This window comes from Trachurus japonicus, chromosome 1, assembly GCF_045865225.1.
Source record: "Trachurus japonicus isolate A0001 chromosome 1, Traja_1.0".
Classification (NCBI taxonomy): domain Eukaryota; kingdom Metazoa; phylum Chordata; class Actinopteri; order Carangiformes; family Carangidae; genus Trachurus; species Trachurus japonicus.
The window spans coordinates 27,116,035-27,130,111 of NC_140907.1; the positions used below are offsets into that span (position 1 = coordinate 27,116,035).

The 14,077-nt window shown below is 40.8% G+C and overlaps 1 protein-coding gene across 2 annotated transcripts in view; it reads right to left on the minus strand.

Annotated features, from left to right (window-relative positions):
- The window catches only part of LOC146992058 (protein kinase C beta type-like), a 42,347-nt gene that overhangs the window by 13,810 nt on the left and 14,460 nt on the right, over positions 1-14,077 (minus strand). For both annotated transcript variants that reach the window (XM_085783264.1, XM_085783263.1), the window contains exons 3-5: positions 11,081-11,163; positions 7,609-7,720; positions 698-826 (exon numbers count right to left, since the gene is read on the minus strand). In XM_085783264.1, coding sequence (XP_085639390.1) covers positions 698-826; positions 7,609-7,720; positions 11,081-11,163 — 324 coding nt within the window. The remainder of the gene's footprint in view (positions 1-697; positions 827-7,608; positions 7,721-11,080; positions 11,164-14,077) is intronic.

Here is a 14,077-nt window from a genome sequence, read left to right on the forward strand (position 1 = left end):
GGCATGGAGGACTCTGAAACTTCTCCCAGTCCTTAGTCGACATGAGGGTGAGTAGATAATTTTGAATTTTGGGTGAACTATCCCTTTAAAACTATGATCACATACTCCTCTGTCTATGAATGTAAATGTTTTAATTGATGAAACTGTGTTCTTTCCTTCTTTAATGTTGTCTTACTTTGTGTTGTAAATACTGTATCTGACTTGTACTCTCGACATTATTGAAAATGAGGGCTTGCTCTCAATGATTCTCGAGATTAAATAAAGGTGAAAAAAGAAAAAAAAAAGAGAAGAGGCTTTGTTGCACACACACACACACACACACACACACACACACACACACACAGAGGAGTTTGTCCTTTCCAGAGGACAGCAGGAGGTGAAGTCTCGTCCTGGCCTGCCCTAAATAACTCTGGCTACATTTGACAACACTTAACAACAGTTTAGTTTCTGTTCCATAATCAATCCACGGCTGTCAGAGAGAGAGAGAGACAGAGAGAGCGCACGTGGATGTAGGTCCCAGTGGCGATGTGGGTCAATCGTTGGATCATTGATCAACTAATGGACTTTCCAGTTTTAGTCTTGGGCTGATAGAGAGCTTTGAGAGGTGTTCTGTATGTGTGTGTGTGTGTGTGTGTGTGTGTGTGTGTGTGTGTGTGTGTGTGTGTGTGTGTGTGTGTAAAGAGACAGAGACACTCACTGCTGACGGTGAGAGTGTCCTCAGTGATCTGGGCGGAGATCTGGATGCGTCCTCTCCTCTCTGTGTGATCTGTCCCACACAAGCTCGGGACGTTGGCCACACACCGCTTGTGGATGTTCATCATACAGTCTGAACACAGAGAAACACACACAAACAAAAAAGCACAAATCAAGTCAATAAACACAAGTTTGCCATAAATAGCCTCACAAGCTGTAACAACATACGACACCCTGCTTTCCTTTAAAACCCTGCAGTCATTATCACGCTGTGTTACGGTTGTGTACTTCTACATTAATGGGACTCAGATTAAAAACAGATTTGGTCAAAAAAAAAAAAACGAGCTGAATGAGCCAAGAGATATCTGGATTTAAAGTCTCAAAGATACTGGATGCTACATTTCCCAGAATGCAGCTCACTACAGAGGCATCTTTTCATTAAACCCTTGATAACTGTCCACATCTTTCAAACTCTACAGCCTCAAGTTGTGACACAGGCTTTCCTTAAGCCGACAGTAACTCCTGATGATATGACTCGGGTAATTTCTTTTTCAGACTTTAAGTCCCTCCGGAGCCACAGACGACTATTTTCAAAGGCCACGTAGTAACTCCCAAGACCACTATAATACCGAGCTTTATATTTTTTGTCCGAGATTGTTGTTGTGTCGACGTCCAGGGTGCACAAACCACAGTAATGGATCTTGGATGAGGTGCATCAACGGCAAGATTACTCTCAGGGAGAGATCTGCCAAAGGAGTGAAGGGTTGTCAATGAAAAACGCTCGCCAGCGATAACGTATAGTTTGTTTACGACTCCAGATAATAATAGAGCCACACTCCTGAAGTCTCTTGGAGCCTCATGCACTCTGACGGGACACAGCTCTCCACCCAGCTCGGATTCACCAACATGTTTTTGGCTGCAATGAAATGAAACCTGGACACAAAGACAAACTAAAGGACCCACTGTCTGCAGGGTTTTCTCTCTGGTCTAAGAAACACACTGTGCACTGTTTTCAAGGCACATGTCAGGTACGTTGTTCCAGTTATCTTGGAGAACTTAGCTCAGTTCCTCCACAGATTTAGGCCGTCTCAGTGTCTTCTGTCTGTTTAAACCAGACCTGTGTGACCTCTGTGACCTCCAGACCATCTACAGATAGTTTAATGTGACCCTTTAGTGTCTGGCTGTCTGTTTGGAGCAGTGGTCAAAGTGCCTTAATCCTTTCCACAGTGCAGTATGTGTGTGTATCTGTCAAAAATCTTGTTGTCTGCATTAGTCACAATTGGGACATGGTCCATATAGAAAATGACTTCAAAATTCAATTTAGATTGTAAAGAATAATTTATAACAAACATAAAAATCAGGGCATTTCATAATGGTTGATAGTGGACAGGGGGGAAAAAAAGGTGCAGTGTAGTTGCTCAGTTTGTCCACTAGATGTCGACCTGCTCTGATGTACAAATCTCTGCCTTCACTTCCTTCTCTCAAATCAGTGGGCGGTGGATCTGCTTTACTTCATGTCTCCATTGGACAGTGGACTAAACACATCATTCATTCATGTTACTTCATGTTACTATCAGCCACACTCCCTTTTAATAATTTACAGACTCAAGGGAGGGAAAACGTGTTGGACGGAGGAGCAGAGCGACAGGTACTATCTTGGTAAGAGCTTTTGATCAACTCAACTCAAATTTTATTTGTATAGCACATTTAAAACAACCTCTGTTGACTTAAATGTTGCAGAACATAAATATAAACAAAGTGGCAGCAATATAAATGACAGGAAGATACAGGAACATAATAAACCACAATAATAGTTAACACAACAAAAACATTATAAAAAGGTAAAATACAAATAAAAGCTATAGTAATAACAAGATAAAGGTCAAGGTGTCTTTTAAGAGGTAGGTGATTAAAATACTCCAGGGTTTGGGCTGCTCTTATGTTGAATGGTAAATGATCCCATAGATTTGGGGCGAAAACTGAAACTGAAAAAGCTCTGTCACCTTTACTGTTCAGTTTGGTTCTGGGGCGGACCGGCAGCGGCAGCAGCAGCAGCAGCAGCAGCTGGTTGCTTGACCTCTGGCGTATGAGGCTGGACAAGCTTAGATAAGTAAGGTGGAGCTAATCCATTCAGGCTTTTAAAAACAAGTGATAAAATTTTAAATTGAATCCTAAACTGGACAGGGAGCCAGTGGTGCGGAGAGGCCGGTATAGGGGTGATGTGGTCACGCCGTTTTTCTTCCCTATCAACAATCTGCCTGCTGCACTGGACAGCCTGCAGGCGATACAGTGACTGCTGGTCCAGTCCAACATAGAGAGAGTTACTGTACTCCAGTGGCAGGTAATAAAAGGTTGAACTGCCCTCTCGAAGTGGGGGGAGGTAGCACTGGTCCTTTCTAAGGAGCCTTAATTAACCATTGTCTTGTGTTAGCTTTCTGCTACCACCTCTTGTGTTAAAGTCTTAAATCAGCTGTAACACACACTAAAAACACTAAAAACAATTATTTATCATCCCATTTGTTTCTCATCTCTTGGTTATGTTGCTGGGCTTCCTTATCCATGAAAAGGGTTGGTTTTACACTTACAAATTCAGTTTTAACTCTCATTATTGTTCTTATCAAAACTCCCTAACCCTAACACCACAAATGTCATAATTTTAATCAGTGCATTCAGGAATTTTGCGAAATATTATTATTTATATTTATTTAGTTTAAACAGAGGTTTCTGACAATGTCAAAAAGCCTTGATGCAATAAACAAATTTATGGGGTACTTTCATGCATTAAAAACCTAAAACCGGGTGGTGACCCTAACACAAGAAGAAGGTTAAAGAAGCTCGATTTGACAACTGAGCTTATCTGTTTGTCAAATTTAAAAGGCACAGTCAAACATGTGACTCCGAGGTTCCTTGCAGCAAGGTGACAGTAGGGGGCAATGTCCAAGCCATCTAAAAGGTTAGATATTGCCCTAAATAAAATTTCTGTTTTGGACTTTCTTTAGGTTCAGGTATAGTAATTTAGAGCCAGTTCAGCAGAGTTTGGATGGAGGCAGAACTGGTAGTTTGAAGGAGGAGGTAGATCTGTGGATCATCGGCAAAACAGAGAAATGATTATATATTATATCTTTTAAATAAAGACGCCAGGGGGAGCATATAAACTGGGAAGAAAATGGGACCCACGATGGAGCCTTGAGGCACCCCACAGTTAAGAGAGGATGCAGCAGAGGTGTATTGTATAGCCCATATGATCAGGGATCAAGTAAGATTCAAACCATTTGAGTGCTGCACCTTTAATACCTCAGGTCAAGACGTGATAACCAAATGTTATGATCCAATGCAGCGGTTAAGTCCAAGAGCACCAGACCAGCGGAGATACCAGAACCAAAAGTTATAAAACAGTCATTAAAAACTCTAAGAAGGGCTGTTTTTGTGCTTTAAACCCAGACTGGAACCTTTCAGAGATGTCATTTGAGTGCCGCAGCTGTTCATACACTACCTTTTCTAAATCTTGACAAAAAAAGGAGCTTGGAAATGGGTTTATAGTTTGACAGAACTGATGGGTCAAGATTACTCTTCCTGATGATGTTAAAGAGCAGCCGGGACAGAGCCAGACACCAGAGAAGAGTTAATCAGGTGGACAAGGTGAGACTATCTAGGATGGCTGTAGGTGCTGAACCATTTTAGTTTAAAAAGAGAGAGACACCTGCTAAATCAGACTTATCACAAAAAACCTCAGGAAACAATCACCATCTCTAAACAGTGACATGTACAATGGAAATATCTCGCGGTGAAACTACCAAAGATATAAAAACTCTTCATTCATCCCAACTTTAACTGTATAATATAAATTTGTTTAAGTTTAAAATGTATCCACATTCATTGTTCAGTGACAACCCCATCTCATTTGGTAGTGAAAATAAAATTTGCAAGAAACACAGTACTTCGAATCATATGTTGCTTGTTCACATGGATTAATATACAACCTAACAATACCCCTGTGAAACAACCACCACTCTCCCAATTTTCCTTTCCATTCTTTTTTTTGTTTGTTTACACCAGGTCGTAATCAGATGGGATCTTATTTTACTACGAGTAGTTCTCATAAAAGGCACTAAAAGTTCCCAACTGAGACTAAGCTCCTAATTTAACTCTCCAAAACTATAAAAGGTCAGTCCAACATTAAAGAAAAGGGGTAATTCAAAAGGCAATTTAGCTTCACAAGCACCTCTGAAGTATTATTACTGAAGCAAAATGAGCACTTCAGACTCCATTTGTTTAACATCATATGATCTGAATTAAATAAAAATGGCTTCATGGTGCATTAATATAGACCTGCCCTTTACATTCACACCGATGTAACGCTCGACTTGACTTATCTATATCTTGCTTTGTTTCATACAGTTCGATAGGTTATAAAACAACAGACTTAAATGATGAAACATTCATCAATACATGGGAGCAGGAGAAACTAAGCAAATAGATGGATGGATGGGTGGACAGGTCAATAAGTGGGCTCCACTCACACTTTGATTTATGATAAGATATTTCAGATATTTGCAACACTGTCTAAGATTTATACATGAAAGGTCTGGCATCAAATACCATCAGTATGTAATATTAGTTTTCCAGCCCACTTCTTTAAGGTGATAATTCTGCATTCAGCGATAGATTTTAATGTAGCTTTTTATGTATTTATTATTGGTTCAATGTGGATTTAATTAACTCTAAAGAAACATTTTAGTCAGTCTCTGCAAACTGTATTTTACTGGTGTCTAAGTTCATATTGTTGTTTTGTCACCAAAATATGACATTCATTTTTTCACTTGTCACATTCTTCTTTCAATAAAAAGTGTTTACTTACTTTTTACTGAATTTCAGGTTTAAATATTGCCAATAGCAGATAAGACTTATTACACACAGCTGGAACAACGTGTCGTCACTTGCCATTCATACCTTTTTATATGTGAAAACAGTGTGAAATTTTTAACTGTCATATTTTATGGTGAAAACAATGATTTTTTTTCTGTTTGGGTTGCTCTTTTCTTGTGTGTGAGGAAGTGTGTGTACTACACTACAAAATGGAAACAGATAAAGTGGAAAAAAAATTCAATACAGTCTATTTTTATAAAACATTAATACTTTTAGCTCTGAAACGTTTTTGTCAAAGAGTTTCTGCCTCACTCTGTCTTTTATGAGCTATTTTTAGCCACGCGTTGTTTTGTTGACTGAATATGGATGTGTGAACTGCTGCAGGCAGCATTTAAAGAGGGCCGAGTCAAAGTCTATCAAACACTTCGAATTGCACAGCGCAGGTACGACTGACGAGGAACTGCACACCCACTGAATAGTGTTGCAGAGGTATAACCCACTTCCTGCCTGTTGCAAATGACAAACAAAAGGTCAAAAAAAAAAAAAATGACGACAGCAGGCATGTAAAAACTCGTCTCTTATTGCTGCACGAGGCTGATAATATCTCCAGCTGTCAGTCATTACACTGATAATATCCATTTGCCAAGTGCATGTCGCTCTGGATTATGAGCAGGTTCAAACCTAAACCCAGAGAATGTGTTAATGATCGACTACAGACAATAATCCACGTATCACAAGTAATATAATGCAATATTAATATAAAATACTAGAAAACAGAGAGACAGATTATATATTTGTTTGACATATGATTATTTCTCTTGTTGTGACTAAATTGAAGTGAAAGTTCAGCCGAATCAATATTGAAATTAATTATTAAAGTGATAGCCAATGATTTCACAAAGGATTAGTTGTTGTTCAGGCTGATGTTTGAATTTCTGATGAACAACTAAGAACCATTCGGCCAAAAATGATTGATTATTACATTACATTATTCCACTGCCTCCCAGCGGTATACAAGAGTAATTCCTAATGATATATATTATTAAATTACAATGATCTGGACCCAGATAAGCTGCATAAAAATGGATTATTGGATAATTGAAAAGGACACTTCTCCATTATGACATTAAGCCCTGTAGCTGCTGTAGCGAGCAGCAGTGTTTGCTGCAGTCCTGATGCTGCAGATTGAAACATAAACAACAAAACAACTAAGTTTTATAACATTCATGCCCACAGTGGAGAAGATGACATATCCTGCAGCCTTTTATTGAGATATTAAATGCTTTCTAAGACTCTTCAATGCCTGCAGATTGGGAAAGTGGATACAGGTCGGAAGGAGGCGTCAGCTACAGCCATATTAAAAGTCGTCGAATCACTATGACAAACACTTTTTACTTGACTTGATCGGATGCCAAAGGTTAAAGGAGCAGCAGATTTAACTGCAGGTGCATTCAGTGGTTTTTAAGTTCATGTTAAAAATCACGTATCTACAAAGAAAACACCATCTGCTTGATCCACTTTCTGCTTTCAGACCACAAACAATCCGTACCAGAGGCAGCAGAGACCCCTCTCTTGGTTCAGTTATTTGGACCACACACTCACTGTGGTTTCACACTGACCCCAAATAAACCGCACCGAGGGGGCAAATGCACCAGAGGTTGTTTAATACTGAACCAAAACAAGTCCAGAATGAAAGCGCCCTTTGTCATCCTAAAAACCTTGCGCTTCTACTGTAGAAAAGAAGCCAGAATTATTTTTTGCTGCATATCATTTTTCAGGACTTGTCTTGAACTGAGAAAAAGAAGAAGTGGTGATATGTAAGACGGAGGAAAAAAGTATGAAATCAAAAAATGACAAAATCGACAGTGACAGAGCAATAACAAGAGGAGCACGTAGACGTATTTTCACTTCAGTGCAAACCCTAATTTTTGCATTTTACTACAAACCCATTCGTTTTGCCTGCACAGGTTTGAAACACTAAATAGTGGAGATGCTCGCCTGTCACATGCAGAGCTTATAACACACAGAGAAAGAGGTTTGTGTACGTACGGTCACATTTCATGCCCTGGTGTATCAGCCCGTAGAGGAGGGAGCCACAGTGGTCACAGAAGGTGGGGCTGGAGTAGGTATGGACCTTAAACTTGTGTTTACTACGAGGATCCTGCAGAGACACAGACACAGACAGAGGGGAGAGAGGAGAGAGGAGACATTTCAGTTCACTGTCAAAGTCACACAGGTGGTTTCACTGGAGCGACTTCAGGTCCTGCATTTAAAAAAAGTCACTTCACACCCCCAAATTACAAGAAAATCTTATATATGACAGTTCAAATAGTTCAGGTCGGTCTCGCTCTGCACCTCCCACTCATAATAAATGGGAAGTATTGCGTTGTATTACACGAGAAAAGATTAGGTTCTCCTTGAAAGGTTTGCTACAGTAATGGGCTTCCTTCCTAGTTCACATCGAGTCTATTGTTGCAGAAAGTAACTGAGCACCTCCGCCCTCCCTTCCCGTTTTTTCCCCTTCCTGTTATTATTACAATTATCATTATCCCTTTTTATTAATTATTCTGTTTATTTACTCAGTATTTGCTCTTGCACAACTCGCACCTTCTCAGTGTCTGTTTACCCCACAGTTTATGATGGTATGAATGAGTGAAATTAGTGTGTGGTAATTCAGGGATTCAGGATGGGACCGGTCATAATCTGTCACAGAACCACTGTGTGATACGACTGTTGATCATTACTGCCTGGGATCTTTGTTTGGCTCTGTGCAAAACGCAAGAAAGAAAGTTAAGATTGTATTAAACAGTTCAGGTCAAGTTTGCTCTTTCAAAAGTGTGACTGACGACTCTTGGATTTCCCTTGGGATCAATAAAGTTACTATGTAATCTAATCTAATCTACGCTTCACACATAAAGTTTATGAACATTGCACACTTTTATTTTATAGTTATGTGCACTCATTTAGAAACTGGCTGCAGGGTTTCACTCCCATTCAGCCTCAAGAGTCTCGGTGACGTCGACCACTGATGCCAGCGGCCTCTTGCCGTCCAGGGTCCAGTTCATCCCAGTCATTTTAAAGGGACAGTTCAACATTTTGGCAAATTGGTCCATTGGCATAATCCCTATAGTCTTAGCAGTAGGTTCGTTACCTTTATTTTTAGAACGGCGGAGCAGAGCCGTGAACTGCTCAGTGCTACGCTATGGAGGCTCATGGGATTTCTTGGTTTCCCTCATCAAACTCATCAAATACACAATCCAGCAACTCCAAAACGCTCTGGTGGACAAGTTGTGACCTGCACATTCACCACGCTATGAGATAATAACAGAACGTTACAAGACAGAGTTGTTTTCGAGGTAAATGCAGAGACTGCTTGCTGAAAAACTGCCCCCGATGGGCACGCGCATCAGCAGTTTTGCATGAATTTACCTCTAAAACAACTCGTAGCGTTCTGTTATTATCTCATAACGTGGTGAATGTGCAGGTCATAACTTGTCCACCAGAGCGTTTTGGAGTTGTTGGATTGTGTATTTGATGAGTTTGATGAGGGAAACCAAGAAATCCCATGAGCCTCTGTAGCGTAGCTCTGAGCAGCTCGCGGCTCTGCTCCGCCGTTCTAAAAATAGCTTGCACCGACAATTAAAGGTAACAAACCTACAGTACTGCTATGACTATAGGGATTATGGCAATGGGCCAATTTGCCAAAATGTTGAACTATCCCTTTAAGGCTCTGATCAAGTTGAGGGGTCAGAGCTCAGTGCAGTTCAGATCAAACAGGAAAACTTTTCTTTTTTTTTTATTGACCTGGTTATGGTTATGGTGTTGTAATATTTGTCATAAACGTGGAACCTCACTGTTGTGTAAAATATTGCACTGTGCATAATTATAGTTTCCCTTTCATTTCAAGAGAGAAGCAAGAGTCTTACACAACTGTGTATTGGCGTCGCAACATGCCATACATTCAAAATTACAAGAGGATGTGAGGAAAAGCTGATGTGAAAACACCATGAGACACTTTAACAGCAAAAATCATCCTGCGACTTAAAGGTCACGTTTAGTGTGTGTGTCTGGGGCTGTCCCGATTAATTGACTTAATCAATTACTTCGGTGTCGTATATACTGTACGTCGACACGTACAACATACCATACCGAGTTATTGTCGATTATGCAATTAAGGCAAACAGCAGACGGTAATGTTCAAAAATAGAACAAATTTGCGGAGGTTCCAGGTCCTAGCCTTTCAGACGGAGAAGAAGGCGGCAGTGGCACCACCAAACAGCCAAAAAAACGGTTGACGTCAAAAGTGCAGAAATATTTTAAAGAGAAGCGAAATGACTTGGTCGACTGCAGCCTTTGTAAAACGGAGATGGCGTACCACAGGGTTTTCGTAAATTCATAATCGTCAACCAAAAAAATTTATCGCTAGGTTAGTCGAAAAATGTATCGTTTGACTAATCGAAAAAATAGTTTATAGATTACATAGATTAATTGGGAGAAAGATAATCGTTTAGGACAGCCCTATGTGCGTCTCAGTGGAGGTGAATAGGTTTTGTGTTTGTGTCTGATCTTCTATAAATTGTCTCTGTTTCGACAGAGAGTGAAAATCTAAACGGCGTTCGAGTGTCCAACAGAAAATGACGCTCTGATGGAGCTCGAGGAGGAGGACGAACAAAAATAGGAAAGAAATGAACAGCTCTGGTGATATAACAGAAACAATAAAGAGAATGAGATTAACAAACATCAGTGAATATTACTTCAAAAACCCATGATGCCTCTCGAGTGTGTCCGTGTGTGTGTGCATGCGTGAGTGTGATTGTGTGTGTGTGTGTGTGTGTGTGTGTGTGTGTGTGTGTGTGTGTGTGTGTGTGTGCGCGTGTGCGAATGAAGAGATATTGGCTCATTAACCTGAGGCTGCCAGGCAGCACATTTTCTCTTTACCAACATGTCTCAATGTGATTTAGAGCCAACAGGTCAGCTGGGGAGAAGACAAGAGGTTACATCTGTGTGTGTGTGTGTGTGTGTGTGTGTGTGTGTGTGTGTGTGTGTGTGTGTGTGTGTGTGTGTGTGATGCTTTGTAAGCACATTTTCATGGCTTCAAAGGAAGGTCAAAGGTCAACCACTTTTTTTTCCCCTAGTTATAAAGTCAATGTTATCAGGTTAATAATGTTATTTAATTTAGGTCAGGGGCCTCACAGTCCTCACACACAAAATCCTGTGTGTGTGTGTGTGTCTGTGTTCACTGGGCAGCTCAAACAGGAAGCTACATCAAAGTACACACACACACAAACCAAAGGCCAGTGCTGACCTTGCTAATATTATTAACATGCATGATTCAAAACAATCACTAACCAATGTGCATAATGAATATCTAACGTGAGGACCGGGGTGGAGCGATGAGCTTCACTGTTCATCACAAAACTCCTTCAGGAAAACTACTTCTTCTTTTTTTTTATCTCTGGCTAGAACTAAATAGCAGAGAATTGAGTTGGTGTGAAGTGTGTTTGTGTGTGTTTTTACTTACGTCGGAGGCGGGTCCCTTGTCGGCTCCCGGACACGAAAAGGTGACGAACTCATGACAGCGCTTATGGACGACAAAACAGCACACTGTGGAGGGAGAGCAAAGAGAAAAGAGGCAAAACATCAACTCTGGCCTCCTTGCGATGCCAAATCAGGCGACACAATAGCAACAAAGAGATGAATCAATATGTCAATTATGTGGCATTAGTCACAGCACAATAGGCCACTCGCATTTCCATTTGTCCCCTCTGCTCGCTCGCTTGGCGGCGGCGGCGACGTCTATATTTAGTTTGTTTCTGCTCCGGTTTGGTTGATATTAAATTTAAACCCGGCTTGGCGGGACGTCGTCTCATATAATCACAGCCCATCACCAATCTGCCACAGGAGGAAACTTCCCACGTTGGCAGCTCCAAACGGCAGCGCACTCCAAACACCTGATGTGACTCCATGTTCCTGCTCGCTGCCTCGAATCACTCAGCGTAGTGACTGACTGGAATAAACACCATGCCTACTCTCGGCCCAATATAGCACTTGGATGCTGATCCCAACCCCTTGATAAGGAAACTGCAAGGACAAATGAATGCTTCCTTGGGTCGCTGCTGGTGAAGACACAAGGGAACTCTTTTTTTTTTCTTCTTTTTTTTAAAGAAAGAATTTGCAAAAAATGTAAAAAGGAAATTTGACCTGAGGATGGACGTCTGTTTTAGTAACTGGAGTTCATGCAAAACAGCAAGTGGCTACGTTCGTTCTGCAAGGTTGTGGATTCAAATTATGAGTCAGAGCGTTTCGCTGACGTTTTACAAAACAAATCTTGTCTCACAAATAATAGTATCAGGGGAAAGAAAGTGTGAAGTTTGGTCTCTCCCTTGGTCTCACTGTGAGCAGCTTCATAACTTTTCACCACTTTGGATGCGATGTGAAAAGGTTTTACATCTGGAAACCACAGTGACGTGTGGTTTTTAGACGTTTCGTGCAAAATAAACTTGCTCTTTACTGCAAGGGATCAACAAGTCAGTGAGAGCTTCTATCTCTGGGTTAATGAGTCGACTTTCAAAGTCTAAGAGAAGCGTGAATTGCCTTTTGATGCTAAAGTGTCAAAGTCACCAGGGCTGAAGTTGACAATTACTGTTATTGACTCATCTGCTGATTATTTTTCTTTAATGATCGTCCAAGCTGACACACTCAAAGAGTTTGTTTTACCCAACAAACAGTTCAAAACTCAAACAGATTTAGTTTGCTGAGAAGAGAAATCCAAGAAGACAAAGCAAACCAGCAGCATATTCACACTTGAGAAACTAAAATCAGATAATATTTTGACATTTTTGTCATAAAAAGGGATTCAGATGAAAACTCTGGCTGTGTTTGGTATTCTCCACCATTAATTCATTCATCGTCTTCGGTATTTGATTCATTTTCTGATTTATGGCACAAAGTCACTCGTTCATTAACTGTGAGTTTCACCACAGGACGTCTCTCTGACCTTTTCACGTCTCCTGGGTCATTGAATAAAACTGAGGGAACTGGAAACTCTTAAAAAAAAAAAATTACCTCTCTTTTTAAAAACAGTGAAATGTGATATAAATGTACAATGTATTGTTCAGTAACACTGTAAATCGTATCTCAAGGTAAATATGTGTGTATGAGTGGGTGGACATGTGTGCAGATGGACAGGTTTGTGTCTGTGTGACTTTCCATGCATGCAAATGTTTTGTTTTGTCCTGACAATAATGTCATTCATCGACAAAAACAGCAGACATTTCCTTGTTACAAGTTCCAGACTGTGAGAATTTGGTGCTATTGTGTCTATTTTTTGTAACTTCAATATATCTAGTATAGGCCTATCGTAGACCGTTTTATTGGATGCATCAGCTTCAGGAGACTGTAACTGGTATATTTCAGTATGTTATAACATTTTAAACATCAATCAATTCATTGATTGATAAGAAGACTGTATCTGCTCCGCTTGCATCCACAATTCCCTCTTTTACCCCACTCCTTAAAGCAGAAGTAAGTGATCCGGTCATTTTGGCTAACTTCCTGTCAGCCGATGGAGTTAGCAGTCCCCGCCCTCGTCCCTACGTCACCACATTCACGCGCATCCCTTGGCTGCACACACAGAGAGGACCGCCCCTTTATGCCGTTCTCTCTCCTCATTGGATAAAGGTTGTAGGATACAAGGAAAGTTTTCTCCTCGGCTTACAGCAGAGCAGAGTGACTGACAGACCCGTGTTTCAGACCAAACACTCTATATAAGTGATTGCTGTCGGAAGATATAACTATTTAAGACTTATATTAACACAAACACTCCGCTTACTTCTGCTTTAAAAGCAGCCGACTTCAGGTGTTCAATAACCAATCAGATCTCATCGTGCTCTCAACCATCACGTTGCCCCCTCTCTCTCCTGCTGTCCGCTATCATTTCAGTCCGTTTCCTGCTGCACCATTCACCTCCTCCACCTTTTACAGGCCCAACTCATCATCACCCCCAGATCTCCACCTCCTACTCCTCCATGTCTAGACCCGCCATCGCCAGAACACTCTCTCTTTTTCCTATATTGTTTTGCACGCGGCAATAAACGTTTATTAGTTTACACAAGCGGCAACGCTCCTGATTACGCTGCAGATAAATCTTAATGAAAATGTTTGTCACTGTGGTTAAAAGTGATCAATAGTCTAATGTCTGTGTGTGTGTTTGTTTCTCACTGAGCCGAGCGGCAGCAGCTGATCCCGCAGAGCCGAGATCAGATCAGATCAGTATATGAGCGTTAAAGTGCACACAGTGTCGTGAGAAAAAGCCACCCATGGGTTTGTCTCCCTCACTGGGTCTGATATAAAGTTAAAAAAAAAAATCCTTTTTAAATTTTGATAAACCACTTCCTACAGACGAGGACGTGAACAAGACCAACACCAGAACTCCATTTAGAGAAATAGGGCAGATCGGTGAGGAACAATCTGCTCCGCTGCAGTGCGACTCTGTGGTTTGTTTCATGTATTTTTACAT